The following is a 15510-nucleotide window of genomic DNA, read 5'->3' as shown; positions in this document are numbered from 1 at the left end:
GCCATACGGCTGTACTTTCTCTATGGAGGTCAGGGCCCACATCACATGGGTCCCAACATAAGAGACTGGCTGTATTTTTTATTTTCAGAGAAGTGCCTAGCTAGTACACATCAAATTTATGCAAATCTTTAATTTATTCCTCCACACACTTGGTGGAAGACTGGAAGCTTCCTTCTACTAAAGATTATGACCTTTAACTGTTCAATTGATTATTTATTTCTATAGTTCTGATAAAGCTTTTCATCAACTTTCGTTCTATGCTGCAAAATACACAACTGCACTCATAGTCTGAGCTGACTTTTGATCCATAATGGACCCACTTAGATATGAATCCTTTGAATATGGGATGACCTGTAAATTAGGATCCAATGGGCCAACACTGAAGATAATGTCTTCTTTCGTGACATGACATTTAACTGAATGCAATTGCTGTTCAACAGGCTGTGGAATCAATAATAATGCTCTATTGCAATGGGATCCACAATCATAGAACCCGTCACTGTGGGCCTCATGTATTTTATCACTGTCACACAGCCTGCTACACAGCTAATGCATTCAATTAATCCAAATTCCCTCATTATTCTCCTATAGTTACTTATTTTTGAATTAATTATTAAAAATATAAATAGTTAAAATAAAGACTCTCTTAGGTATTTAATTGTCTCTAATAAAGCCCATAAGATCATTCTTAAAATTCTGTAGTCAATGCTTCTAACATGCTAACATCTCCCCTAACTCATTAACTTCTTCCTTTCCTCTTAGATCTCTCAATCTTTTTTGACTCTCTTTAATAACTTAAGTATAGGTATAAATTAGATGGATTGGATCAGGTTAAGGTCTAATCGAAGACCGACTCTAAATATGGACCCCAGCCTTGAGAGGGAGAGAGGAGTCAGTCACTCAGGTATGCCACCCTGAAATTGCATGACTTTTCATTGGGCCTGGAACAGAGCTTCTGAATAAATTTGAATGCCGGCTTGGTCCAACACCACTTTCAGCCCATTGTCCAGTGTTGTGCAGTTGTGCTTAGTAAGACCAGCCCATCACCCCTTCACTCTAAATAACGGACGAGGATGGAGATGGAATTGGACTTCTGCCAGAATTTCTGAGACAGGACACATTGATCAAAAACTTTGGATTCTTCAAATTCTGCTTTTTAGGGGAATTCAAGAGGACATGATAGAAGGGGTAGTCATTTCACTTGTAGGAATCAACTTGGGACTTGGATTCAAATCCAAATCCACTCCCACGATCAAAACACGGCCTTGGTGTATATGGGATATGTGGAAACCCTTCAAAAGGACTGAACCAAACTTTTTCTTTATAAAGAATGAGACTTATCACATCAACTCTCTTTTAGGAGCACTCAGGGACTTGGATAAACAATGGCCAAGCTGACCCACAAACCCCAATACCGCAGCTTGGCACATGGAAAGGTATAGACAACTTTTACCTCAGAAAGCTCAATAATGAGGAGCTAGAGCTAGCCATGGACGACATGGGTTGTCGTTCTAAGCTCAAAGGGATTGGCCAGATACATTAGGCTCCAAATACAAGATCATGCATGCATCCAACCATCATCCATGAATGAAAACCACATTGCTGGCCACATCTCCTGAATCCTCTCTTGCCTTTGTGATGGCAATCAACTGGAAATTACAATGAATCATGGGCTGGAATCATGCGCTGTGCTGCTGCTACGCCACCACGAACAGTGCAGTGGTGAACTACACGGCCAGTCCCCATCTATTCTCCATATACACTGTTTAGTGCTTATATAGTAGGAGGACTTTTCTGTTATAATCTTCTTTCTTAAACATTGATGATTAAGAAGATATGGAGGCCCCTCTGCAACAAGACTCACCTAAAGGGGGATGGAAATCAGCGACATACATCATTGGTAAGACTCGCTTTGAAGACTACATCATCTTTCATCAATTGTAGTTACGTAACATGAAACTATAGGTTGTTGAGGTTTTGACTACTGTTTTCTTAATTCTGAATATATCCTGCAAAACAGGCATTGGAGCAGCACAGCGATTCGCTTATTATGGCCTCCTGGGGAACCTCATCACATATCTAACAGATGCCCTGCACGAGACTACTGCAACAGCAGCCAAGAACGTGAACCTTTGGTTTGGCGTAGCTACCCTCCTCCCTTTGTTTGGAGCACTCATTGCTGACTCCTACTTGGGTCGTTTTAAAACCATCTTGTTCTCGTCCTTGATCTTTCTCATGGTGGGTTAATTGATTATTGAGTTCTGGGGTTGTGGAAATATTCTAGATATATATAGTTAAGTCTGGCCTTGATCATGGATGCTTTAATCAATATAATTTAATATTGAACCACAGGGACTAGTGATGTTAACATTATCGGTGTCGACGGTGGTGCCTGAAAGCTTTCGACGAGAGCTGTTCTTTCTGTCTATCTACATGGTGGCAGTAGGGGAAGGTGGGCATAAGCCGTGCGTACAGACATTTGGAGCGGATCAGTTCAGTGAAGATAAGCCGGAGGAGAGGAAAGCCAAGAGCTCATTCTTTAATTGGTGGAACTTTGGGATGAGCTGTGGTGCCTCGGCAGCCATGCTGATAGCAATTTACGTTCAGGACAATGTGGGGTGGGGTGTTGGTTTCGGAATCCTGGTCATTGCAATGACAGTTGCGCTTGTGTTGTTTTTGTTGGGTTGGAGATCATATAGGCGACAAGCATCGGTTGGAAGCCCATTAACCCGGGTGGCTCAGGTGTTTGTGGCTGCTGCTCGTAAGTGGCACTTGCCTGACTCAAAGGGTGGTGGCTATGGAGAATGTGCTGAAGATAGGAGAGATGGTTTAGCCATGGAGGTTCAGCCCAGTAGGACCCTGGCTCCTACTGATCAGTTTAGGTAATGTTTCACCAAAGTTTCATCGATCCTATATATATATATATATCATTAATTTAATGCTTACTATATATGGAAAACTGAAGAAGTACAGCCTTTGATTATAATTAATTAGGCTGAAACGTACTCAAAATTAAAATGTTATAAACTATATCATCTTTAATTTAGTCTATCTATTAAGATTAAAGGGGCTGTTTGATAACAGCTGGAGTGGCTGAACTGAATGACTTAGTGCTTTGTCTTTTAGTGATGAATAAATGGTTTCTAGCTTAATGGCTGAACAGCATGTTTAATTGGTTAATTAATTACTATACCCGGCCCCAAAATATTTTATTAACTATATGACAATAAACAGCAATAAGTCATTCAGTTTTAGCCTTCTCTACAAGTTCAGCTTTAGGGACTGCTTTGGATTGTCACCCAGTCAAACATATAATGGGGCCTCAAAAATCAAAATCATCTATGGGTCCTGTGCCCCGAGACAGATACTGTAAGGACGTACCCTTAGCCATTAAACTAACTAAATATCATAATATAGACGATGAAACGGATCAAATCCAGACTCCGTTCATGTTGATTGGCACTTAATTGGGTTCAATTGGGATCCATGCTTGGAAGACCATGAATCAAACATTAGCTGCAGTTTCACAAATCATGTTGTAAATGACAGTTGAATTAAGCAGGGCCAAATCCGAGTCCTTACTAATCATATAATCAGACTAAGATCTGTCACAAACACATCTAGCAGGTAGGAAGTTGTCAATTCAAACCCAATCATATGCATATGTCTAGCCTTCCCATTCCCATCAACTTACAAATTAACAAGAAACAAAGCTACAGGTTTCTGGACAAAGCGACGATCATAGACGATGTTGATATGTCAAGCACCAGCAGAAACAAGTGGAGGCTCTGCACTGTGACTCAAGTTGAAGAAGTGAAGCTTCTCCTCCGCTTGGTTCCGATCTGGTTCAGTTGCCTGATGTACACGGTGGTGTTTGCGCAGCTCAGCACCTTCTACACAAAGCAAGGTAGCACAATGGACAGAAGGATCGGATCCAACTTCCATGTACCAGCTGCATCTCTTCAGATGTCTACTACCCTAGTAGTAATCTTCTCTGTGACCATATACGATCGAGTTCTTGTTCCATTGGCGAGAAGCTTCACTGGAATCCCATCTGGTATAACAATGCTACAAAGGATCGGAGTCGGCTTGTCCATTTCGATAATCACCATGGTCGAAGCAGCTCTAGTAGAGGGCCAAAGGAATCGGATTGCAAAACAGCATGGTCTCGTTGAACAAACAAATGCAACTGTGCCCATGAGTGTGTGGTGGTTGCTTCCACAGTACATGAGCTCAGGAGTCTGTGATGTGTTTGCAGCGATTGGGTTGCAGGAGCTGTTCTACGATCAGATGCCAGATGGGATGCGTAGTATTGGGTCTGCGGCCTTCCTTAGTGTGTATGGGGTCGGGAGCTTGCTCAGCAGCGTCATTATATCTGTTGTGCAGTCGATTAGCTCAAGGTTTGGTGATGAATGGTTGGGTGACAACCTCAACCTAGCTCACCTTGAGTACTACTACTGGGTGCTAGCAGGGCTGAGTAGCCTATGGCTTGCTATGTATATAGGCTTGGCTAAGTCATTTGTTTACAAGAAGGTTGGTGGTGGTGTTGCTGCTTGACCATTCAAATCCATCCAGATGAGAAGTAGCTCTAGAGTTGGTAACAAATTAATGGTTCAAGGATAGAAATTAGTACATGATGAGTGCTTGTTGTGGTGGTCATGGCTATATGGATGTCTTAATAAATGGGTAGGTTCTACCTGGAACCGACCTCAAACTGGCCTTGAATCAATTTTAGGGTCTGGTTTCAAATTCTTAAAAGTTAGAACCAACCCCCACCTAAATGGGTTCTAGGTATAGGGATTTACCCTACCTCAACCAATCTTGGTGGAACGTAACTGAACTTAAAACCGAACTTGACTTGAAATAAATCTCAAAAATATTTTGAAGATGCCAAGGTTTAAATGTGTATAATAAGCAATATAGAAGGTAATATTTACAAAATTTAAATTATAAAGATAAGTTTTGAATTATATATTAATATATTATGATCTACATCTTAAATTACCCAATCTAATCAATTTGATCAATGAGGCAATACAAGTTTTAACTATATTATAGTTTTTAAAGAACATGGTCCATTTTCTTTGGGGGATAAAGAAAGGACAAACTCCATAGGTAGACCTTGGAACAGGCCAGAACCGACCCTAGAACCCTTCTTCGTAGGATAGGTTTTCGTTCCAAAAACCTAAAAGTCTGGAACTGACCCCTACGGGATAGGTCCAAAGTGTTCATTTGGAAGGTCCACATTAACCCTAACCCCTTCCTTTTATTGCATATTTTTCCATAGTGATAGTAGCCGTTCAAAGGTTCAATAGTGAAATCCAAAGAATAGCCTAATTATCTTGAAGATTGGATATGATCTAGTAGGCACACCCTTGTGAGCAAACTGACTAAGCACTTAATATTTTGACATTATAGGAATTAGGACAATCCATTTCTATGTGGTTTTACTGTAGTCCACTTTGGGTTTGCTGCTAACACATACATGCAAAAAACGAGCTACGTACCAATCATGAGTATAGAGCACTGACGTGTTTCCTCATGATTGGTTACGTAGCTAATTTTACATGCATGTGTTTGTAGCAGATCCTACCTGGATTATCTAATCCTGGGCTAAAACTGTGAAACAATGGCTAGCTATACTGTGGCCCCCATTGTATTTCATGGTTTAATTTAGTACTAAAACCATATTGTTGCAAATGTGGACTGGAATTAGGGTTCTAAGCTGAAATGTTTCTTATGGATATAAAGACAAAATTATAGACCTATCTTGGAAGAAAAAAAGAAGTTGCCACATGTGTTGGAAAATTTGTTGATTGTCCAGTTCTCAAAAATGTTACATTCCATTTTACATTCCTTTTAGGCTGTGTTTGGTTTGAAGGAAAAAGTAGGGAAAGGAAGGGAAATTTTTCCAAATCTTGTATAGATTTTCCTGCATTTCCCTTCCTTTCCCTACTCTTTCCTTCAAACCAAACATAGCGTTAGACCCTTTACTTGGCAGATTAAATGCACTTCCAGTTACAGCTTCACACGTTTGGGGTCTAATCAAAGAACACCCATGTTGCGTATAAGTCATGAATTATAGAATTACATGTTCCAACACCCTACCTAACATGATTTGACACTGTACATCTTACTATGAGACCGGAGCGTCTCATAAAAGTGGGACCCACCATGTATGAGATGTTCTAGATCTCCTATTAACAAAGTACATTCTAACCCTCTACCAACATGATCTCACCTATCTCATACATGATGGATTACAATCTCATAGTGAGATGTGCGGTGTTAGATCATGTTGTTAGAGGGTTGGAAAATGTTTTGTTGGTAAAAGATCATGGGTACTAAAGAAGGTGGTGATTGGTCGATTCCGTACAGTACTCACACCCAAAACAACCCTAAAACTTCCTACTCGACGCGCCTGTCACAATCTTTCTTTTGTAGGATTGAAGGAGTACATCCCTTCAGAATTTCCAAACAAATAATTTGATTCGCGGGTAAGTTGAACACATCCGTTTAGAGTGATTATATGGGGAAATGAGAACACCAAATAACAATTTTCTCTTTGTTTTCTCCTCACCTTCCAAGCATTTTGTTTGCTTCTTATTTCAATAAACATTTGTTTCCTTGTAATTATGTCCATGACAATACTATTTTAGGCTTTTACATTCAAACCCTTCCATTCCACACTAGGTGAAAAAACCCCAAAAGATCCATATTCTTGAGGTTTAATTGGCAAAACATTTTTCAAATTAGGTCCAAGTATAAGTTTGTCTTACACCGCTAGGCACAGGTCCCAAGTCCGAATAAAGGTCGAGGATTGCGTCAAGTTGGTAGTTGGTACTAAAACTTTTATCAAACCTTATGAAAAAACTGCAAAAGATCAAAACCAATAATTCCTGTTTCCCATCAACTCATCAGGTATCTCGCACTTAGGATGTACATCATATCAGTTTATCTTAGTTGTGATTATCTGTAAACTCTCTCTTATCTGTACATTCCCACACCATGTAGAACTCTGCCATGCATGTAACTGTTCTCAATATAAATATAATACGGTTGGTGCTTAAGATAACCACCGAACAATATTCTTCAATTCATTCTCTTGTTCTTCTTGTTCTTGGCATATCTCTGATTTGGAATCAGAGCCATGGCTCTCAACGGCATCAGCTCTGTAAGAAACTCGAACACGAGTGGACCAAACCCTCTAGTGAGCTCTGTTTTGGGATCGGTAGTCTCTAACATCCCCAACATCTCTGACTCACTCCCAATCAAACTAAACCATGAGAATTATCTTTCTTAGAAGGCACATATGATTCTTGTCCTCAGAACACACAAGTTACTGGGACTTGTGGAAGGCACAGTGCAGGCACCACCAACTGAAGTTGATGGACCAAACGAGAGAAGAGTGGTGAATCCAGACTATGAAAACTAGGTGCAACTTGATCAACTAGTACTTGAATGAATCATCTCTTCACTCACTGGAAGTGTGGTTGATGAGAATAAAATTTATCATATTTTTATCCTAAAATATTAAGTCTTTTATATTGAATTACTACTTATTTGGATTCATATTTCTTGTATTTCGGTTCAGGGCATGAAAAAAGGCATCAGGAGAAAAGCAAGGCAAATCGGATGATTTTTCATAGTTTTGACACCGTTCAGTAATCTGGGCCTAACTCTCGTATCAGAGATCCGATTGTGATGATTCAAGATTTACTTGAAAGATAAGAGAAAAAGCTACAACTTTCATGTTTTGGGCTTTCGCAGATTCGGCCTGCATCAAAGTCAAATCTGGGTCCGAAGTCGGGACAAATTCGTAGGAAGGCCCAATTCGCAGCTGAAGCCCAACTTGTAGAAAAGCCTTGCAGCAGCTCAATTCGCAGAGGAAGCCTAATACGAATGCAAGAACAAGAAACTGAGAAGAGTCCTACCAGATTTAAATTTGTGATGTAATCCTAAAAAGATAAAGAGATTGAGTTCACTAGATAAAAAGATAAGAGTAGGATTAGACTAGGACTTTCTATTTTCGAAAGATAAACTCCAAGAAGGAGTTGGAGACCACCCCTTCCCCTTTAAGCTATATAAAGTGATGGGGGGCGGACTAGAGAGGCATGAAGAAGCAGAGGAGCAACCAATCTATCAAGCAAGAAGACTGCAAGAAGGAGGTGGCGGCAAGGAGAAGAGGAAATCTCAGCTCCAAGGGTGACACCATGAGTTCTTTCTTTCCTCTTGTTTGCTTTATTTCCTCTAGTATGAACTGATTTATTTATAACTAGGGCCGTGGAAAGCCTAACCATGATAATGACTATATTTTTATCATTATGATTTATCCAAGATCGTGATTTCCATATAGTCTATGAGTTATTTGCTTAATGCGATTAGGAGTGGCCATCTCTTAATTGATTAGGTTTATATGAATGAATTGGGAGAGGAATTTATATATTCGACTACATAATTCATGGTGTGAATTGAATGGTATATAGGGATATATACACATGATTCATCTGAATATATGAGTTTTTCTTGCACTTAATGCATTTTTATCATTGAGAACTCTAGTCGAGGGATCGATGGGTTACTTGATAGAAATATGTTTAATATATCTTGGGAAAGAATATTAAATAAAATTGGGAAAAACTTCAGCTTATGGGAATGACAAATGATCTTGGTTAATCGCATCCATTAATATTCATTAGAATGGTTAGGTGGACCAATGGTCCTAGCAATTTCACTCAATCACTGCATATTCGATTATTGATTGCCCTTGTTTTTATTTTCTTTCTCTATTTTCTATTTTCAATAGTTCTTACTCTTAAATCTGAAATTCGATTGTCCAAATAATTAGGGAAGGCTGTAGTTCTAATACTTATTTTGTTAAATCCCCGTGGGAACGATATTTTTATACTATTTAATAACTAGTGCACTTGCTAGGGTTATATTTATAGCTATTAGTGGTAACAGAAATAATTGGCCTAGCCACTTCAGCCGAGGTATGGTAAGCCTTGTCTGCAACTTATTCCACTATATCTAGGTCGAGAGTACTCCACCTGAAACGCCAACTGCAGAACATCAAGAAGGGCTCTCAATTCATAACAAAATATGTAAAGAAAGTCAAGGTAATGGTTGACAATTTGGCTGCAATCTCTAAACCCATAGGCAAGGATGATCTTATTCTTTATATTATTTATGGACTTGGATTTGAGTATGAATCTATAGTTACTGTGATTACTAATAGACATGATTTTGATAATCTCACTATTAATGATGTAATGGGACTGTTAAAAAATCATGAGGCCTGGTTGGAACAACACAACCAACCTATTTATGATAATCCTCCTTTAGCAAATCTGGCTGTACAGGGGAAATAAATAATTGGAACCGCAAAAACACAAATCGTGGTGGCTTCCCTCCATCCAATGGTAGGGGTCATGGTGGTCGCAACCTAGGGGGTTATCAAAATCATCCCACCAATAGCAGAGGAAACAATGGTGGACGAGGTAGAGGAAACTCTTCATCTATCATATGCCAAGTCTGCAGCAAGCTTGGACATGAAGCACTTACTTGCATAAGGCAATACGATCTAGCCTATCAAGGAGAGCAACAGAAAACTTTAGGCCCAACAACATATCACATGAGTATGGGGACTGAACTTGACCCCACATGGTATTCGGACTTAGGTGCCACACATCATCTCACTCCAAACATAGAGAATTTGTAGACCTGATCAGACTACACGGGTCAGGATCAAGTTACAGTTGGTAAAAGATCAGGTTTGAGGATTTTACGTTTTGGGTCATCATCCTTGCAACATAATCATCATATTTTTGCTTTACACAAAATTTATCATGTGCCTTAAATTACAAAGAATCTGATTTATGTAAGCAAATTCACCAAGGACAATGACATTTATTTTGAATTTCATCGTGACTTCTTTCTTGTGAAGGATTATACGGGGAGAGTCCTAGTCAGAGGAACTAGTAGAGATGGTCATTGCTACTTTCCAGGAGGAATACAAGTCAACAATAAAGTGGTTGCCTTTGATGGAGAGCACACAACCCTGTCCGGATGGCATCAATGACTGGGTCATGCTGCATTCAAATTAATGAGTCAAGTTATTTTTAAGTATGGTTTGCCCGTGTGTGAGTCATGTTAGTGAGTCGTTAGTCGTGTCAATGGGCAAGAGTCATATGCAACATCTTCCAGCTTCTTCTTTTTGTTAAGCATAACCGTTAGATCTCATTTACTCAGATGTATGGGGACCAATCCCAATTAGGGGTGTCAATGGACCGGTTTTGGGTTGGACTCCGTCCAAATCAAAATCCATTTGGATAGATTGGATAGACCAATAAGACATATTGAATTTTGACAGATTGGACGAACCAATATGACATATTGGATTGGACCTGGTCCGTCCATAATGAATTTATATTGGATTGAGCCAATATTGGACCTGGTCCGTCCATAATGCCTTGACCTCATCATAGGGGAACACGTGGGCGTGACTCGGCATAAGTGACAGCTCAGCGCGACCAGTCCGCCAAGGTCTAGCGTGGCAGCTCGGCACCAGATGACTGAGATTATCCCGGGCTCCTCCCAAGTAAAGGAGCCCCTGAGCTCCTCCTCAAGAAGGGAACACCCCGAGCTAAGATTCTTCCACAGGCATCCCAAGCCAAGGTACTGCAAGACAGGGATCTCCCGAGCTCAAGGCACTTCGGGGTGAGCTCGGGAGCCTCCTAATAAATTTATTCCGGCTGACCTAAGTAGGCCGCCTCGGGTAGAATCACCTCAGTATGGCACCTGCAGCTCGGCATAGGGTAGCTCGGTGCAAGGTAGCTTGCAGGAAGACAACTCGGTGTATCACAGGAAGATCTCCCCTGACAATCGTACCTGCCAAACCTGGAGCCCTGCATCCACGTCTCTCGCCAGGCGGCGTCGTGCCTGCCAAACCTGAGGGGTGTCCCCCACTTGACAGAGCTGTACCCTGCAACAGTGACCTGTGCAGCCCTGGCAAGTAACGGCTGCGACAAAGAATCAGAAGCGGTTATGTCAAATTTGACAGAGCACCGTAATATAAGAGCTCCTACCCCCAAAGAGCAAAGGTAATTGCATTTGCACTATCTGCACTCTATCTTCCTTCATCTTCTTTACAATTTTCTCTCTTAGAGTTCTAACTTAAGCATCGAAGTGTTCCCGCCGGGAGAGCTCCCCGGGAATCCTTCATTCTCTTCTTCTTCTCAGGTACTGTCCGTCACCAGCTTGGAGTGTAGCCCCTTGCCAGATAGGAGTGACCAGATTGCGCGCCATCACTTGGCGCCGTCTGTGGGAAACGCTTCAAAAAGCCTTCTTCCACTAAACTTACAGACTTTAGTTTTCATGGCTTCCTCCAGCAACGCCGGACACAGTGCAGAAGTGAACACCGCCGGAGAGCAACTCCAGGTCCCAGCGGTGTGCATTGGACAGTTCACTATCCCCCTCTCTGCAGACGAAGTTCCTACTCTGAACGTGCATCAGATAATGGCACCCGTGAACACTCCACTTCCCTCCACGGTAGGAGCAACCTTCGCCGAACCTTCTATCCCTCCGGTGACCGGCCAAAACCAGCTTGAAGACTTGGTACACTGCATGCGAGCTATGCAGGCCCGAATGCAACAGTTTCAACAGTTTCAGCTGTATCAGCAGCAAGTGTTGCACCGAGTCTATCAGCACCAGTATCAACAGCAGTTTCCACCACTGCCCCAGAACCAACAACAAGTCCCTCCTCGACACCCCACTGCGCAGCAGGCCAAGCCCCGTCGTCGCAGCGAGCAAACCCCTCGCCGGGGAGAGGCCTCCCGAAGTCCGAACCCTCTTGGGAGTCAGGTCTCATCCCGCGGAAGGGAAAGGCAAGCCACTCCCCCCACCTCGCAGCATGTGGTCAAGTCGGGAGACTCTCAACTAACCAGGCCTGCATCGCCTCGGCCTTCGCAGTTCAAGATCCCAAAACTAGCTTGAAGACCTGGTACACTGCATGCGAGCTATGCATGCCCAAATGCAACAGTTTCAACAGTTTCAACAGTTTCAGCTGTATCAGTAGCAAGTGTTGCACCAAGTCTATCAGCACCAGTATCAACAGCAATTTCCACCACTGCCCTAGAACCAGCAACAAGTCCCTCCTCGACACCCCATTGCACACCAGGCCAAGCCCCGCTGTCGCAGTGAGCAAACCCCTCGCTGGGGAGAGACCTCCCGAAGTCCGAACCCTCTTGGGAGTTAGGTCTCATCCCGCGGAAGGGAAAGGCAAGCCACTCCCCCCCACCTCACAACATGTGGTCAGGTTGGGAGACTCTCAGCCAACCAGGCCTGCACTGCCTCGGCCTTCGCAGTTCAAGATCCCGCTCGTTGAGAACGAGCTTGAAGTCCTGGTTGCGAATTATAGGCAGGGCCCTTCAGTTCACAGCCATCAGCAGCAATCCGAGCCCCTTCCTGGGCCCATTGAGCTCGGCAACACAGAAGCAAGCAGTATTAATGCCGGGCCAACGAAGCAGCGGAGACGCCGCCGAGCTTGCTGAACTGCCACTCACAACCTGCCCGAGCTCAAGGGTAAGGAAGAAGTAAGCTCGAGCGAAGTGAAAGCCACTCCGCTCCTCTCAGTACCGTCCCCCCTGTCTCCAGAACTTCTAGTCGTCCCTATGCCAAAGGACTTCAAGCTTCCTTCCTTGGACAAGTATGACAGATCGTTCGATCCGAATGACCATGTCGACGCCTTCAGTCGCAGATGCACTTGGCAAGGGACAGTGAGTCCTGTATGTGCGTGGCCTTCTCCACCACTTTCAAAGGAGTAGCCCGCACGTGGTACAGGAACCTCGCACCCGGATCAATAAGGAGCTGGGCGCAGTTCGTACAAGTCTTCACCTCTCATTTTGTCACCAGCAAGCGGTGCCCGAGAACCCATGAGAGTCTCCTCGGCATAGTCTAGAGGGAAGGAGAGTCCATTCAGAGTTACATCAAGCGGTTCAATGACGCTTGTTTACAGATACCCGACTTGGACCCTGCAGTGCGGCTCATAGCAGCCAAGAGAGGCATCACGCACAAAGAGTTCAAGTGGCACGTGGTGGTCAATCGGCCCAAGACTGTAACTGAGTTCCTCAAGCTCGCGGACCAGTTCATAGGGACGGAGGAGGAGATCGGCCATAAAAATGAAAGTGTGCTCGAGAAAAGGAAAAGGGAAGGTGAGTCCTCAATCCTAGGGGACAACAAGAAGAAAAAAGACCCAGCTCGGGGGGCAAGGCCAGTACAACCTTTCCGAGCTGCTCCTCTAGCAGAAAGGACTGACTACACACCCCTGAATGCGAAGCGGGCTGAGATCCTTATGGCGATCAAAGATGCCCCGTATGTGAAGTGGCCACCCCGGTTGAAAGGGGACCCCAATGTAAGAAATAAGAACTTGTACTATAGTTTTCATAAAGATCACGATCATAGTACCAAGAATTGTAAGAACCTCTGCGACGAGATAGAAGAGCTCATCCGTCGCGGATACTTAAGAAATTTTGTACAAATAATAATAATAATAAGACAGATCGGAAAGGGGAGCATGGTAGAGATGCTCCCGAGCCCAGCAGCAGGCAAGCAGAGCAGCCCCCTGAAGAGAGACTAGTTGAGGGATTATTCATGTGATCGTCGGAGGTTCGATCGTCGCGGGCTGCACTTCGGATGCAACTCGGATTTCAGCTCGAGAGGTCGGAAGGGAGGAGCAGAACCCCCCAAAGCGGCCAAGGACAGAAGACCCAATCTTCTTCACTGAGGACGACGCGCACGGGGTCCACTACCCCCATGATGACGCGCTCGTCGTAAAGATTAGGATTAATGACTTCGAAGTCAAGCGCGTCCTCATCGACTCCGACATCTCTGCAGATATTCTTTTCAAGGCAGCATTCGACAAGCTTCAACTCCAGGAGAGCGACCTCAAGCCCGCAAGTACTCCCTTAGTAGGCTTCAGCGGAGAGGAAGTCAGGCCCTTGGGGAGAATCATAGTTCCTGTGGAGGTCGGCACTTGGCCTAGCATAGTGAGGCTTAACCACGACTTCTTGGTGGTCGCAACTCCCTCCCCGTACAACGCCATAATAGGTCGGCCCATCACCCATGCTCTTCGTGTGGTGGTCTCCACCTATTATTTGGCGATGAAGTTCCCCACAGACTTCGGAGTTGGGGTAGCGCGAGGTGATCAGCTCGAGTCTCGCAAGTGCTACGTCGCCGCCCTCAAAGGAAAAGCCAAGGTGGCCGATGACCTCGAGATGGAGCGACTTGCAGAGCAATGCGAAGAACGAGATGCACCTACAGAAGAGACTGTTCTTGTGCCCACTTCGATGGAGGACCCAGCTCGGACACTCCAGGTCGGCGCTTCAGTCCAGGAGCCTTTGCGATCTCAACTGGTAAGTTTTTTACTTCGAAATTTAGATGTTTTTGCATAGTCTGCGGCAGAGATGCCCGGCATAGACCCTAACATCATAACTCACAGGCTAAATACTGATCCTGTAATTAGGCCCATTACACAGAAGAAACGCAACTTAGCCCTAGACGAGGAAAACGCAATTCACAGGCTAAATACTTTCTTGGTATCCCACATTCATCTAATTCTCATGAAAATGCTGATGGTATATCTTCTTCCATAGGTGGAGTAGCTGGCCCATTTACAGGGCCATCCTTAACTTGGTCCAATCCAACAAAGCCTAATGTCTCTCCAACAATGAACGACGTCAATTCTCCCTCTCTAGCTGACTCTACTATAGCTACGCACTCACATGAATCAACGTCACCATTAAGCTCCCCAATCAACTCCACTACTCCCACTGCTGCTGACTTCACTTCCGGGCCCTCATCCACTTCAGACCCCCCACAACAATTTCGACTGGTTCAGGAGTTACTCGACTCAACTCCAGCTGTACCAGTCAACTCCACTACTCCGATTGCTGCCGACTCCACCTCCAGGTCCTCATCTACTTCAGATCCCCCACAATGAACTCAACTAGTTCAGGAGTTACTCAACTCAACTCCAGCTGTTCCAGCCCCTGTTTCCAGATGACCTCACACCATGGTAATGAGATTGATGAGTTATGCAACCTCTCTTGTAAAAGTCACTTCCTGGTATCCTATTCCTATTGCCCTCACTGCCGACATCAGTCAGGATCAATGTGAACCCACCACATACTCTGTTGTGGCTAAGAATCCTCTATGGCAGCATGCTATGCAATAAGAATATTGTGCTCTTATTGATAACAACACTTGGCAACTTGTTCCGTATCATCTTTCTGATACATTTAGTCCTGTGGTAAAACCAGTAATGGTGCGTATAATCATTGCATTAGCAATCTCACAAGGATGGGCTATATGACAACTTAATATCAATGCGTTTTTAAATGATCTTGTGGATGAGAATATCTATGTTAAACAACTCAGAGGGTTTGAGGATTCATCTAAGCCCACTTATGTATGTAAACTGCGCAAGGCATTGTATGGCCTACGCCAAGCTCC

The 15510-nt window shown here is 43.6% G+C and overlaps 1 protein-coding gene across 1 annotated transcript; it reads left to right on the top strand.

Annotated features, from left to right (window-relative positions):
• Positions 1-1485: 1485 nt before the first annotated feature.
• Positions 1486-4634, top strand: LOC104611313 (protein NRT1/ PTR FAMILY 5.4-like). The gene is made up of 4 exons (XM_010278316.3): positions 1486-1900; positions 2021-2238; positions 2353-2882; positions 3720-4634. The coding sequence occupies exons 1-4, from the start codon at positions 1837-1839 to the stop codon at positions 4555-4557; spliced, it is 1650 nt and encodes a 549-aa protein (XP_010276618.1). The 5' UTR covers positions 1486-1836; the 3' UTR covers positions 4558-4634.
• Positions 4635-15510: the final 10876 nt, after the last annotated feature.

The sequence above is a fragment of the Nelumbo nucifera genome, chromosome 7, assembly GCF_055504915.1.
Source record: "Nelumbo nucifera cultivar China Antique chromosome 7, China Antique-T2T, whole genome shotgun sequence".
NCBI lineage: Eukaryota > Viridiplantae > Streptophyta > Magnoliopsida > Proteales > Nelumbonaceae > Nelumbo > Nelumbo nucifera.
The sequence above is the reverse complement of the archived record's forward strand: the minus strand, read 5'-3'. Positions and strand labels throughout refer to the sequence as shown.

Excerpts from the sequence above, each read along its gene's own strand:
- LOC104611313 (XM_010278316.3), top strand. The coding sequence starts at position 1,837 with ATGGAGGCCCCTCTGCAACAAGACTCACCTAAAGGGGGATGGAAATCA. Across the intron at positions 2,239-2,352 it reads CGTCCTTGATCTTTCTCATG|GGACTAGTGATGTTAACATT; the intron begins GTGGGTTAATTG and ends ATTGAACCACAG. Across the intron at positions 2,883-3,719 it reads GCTCCTACTGATCAGTTTAG|GTTTCTGGACAAAGCGACGA; the intron begins GTAATGTTTCAC and ends ACAAAGCTACAG.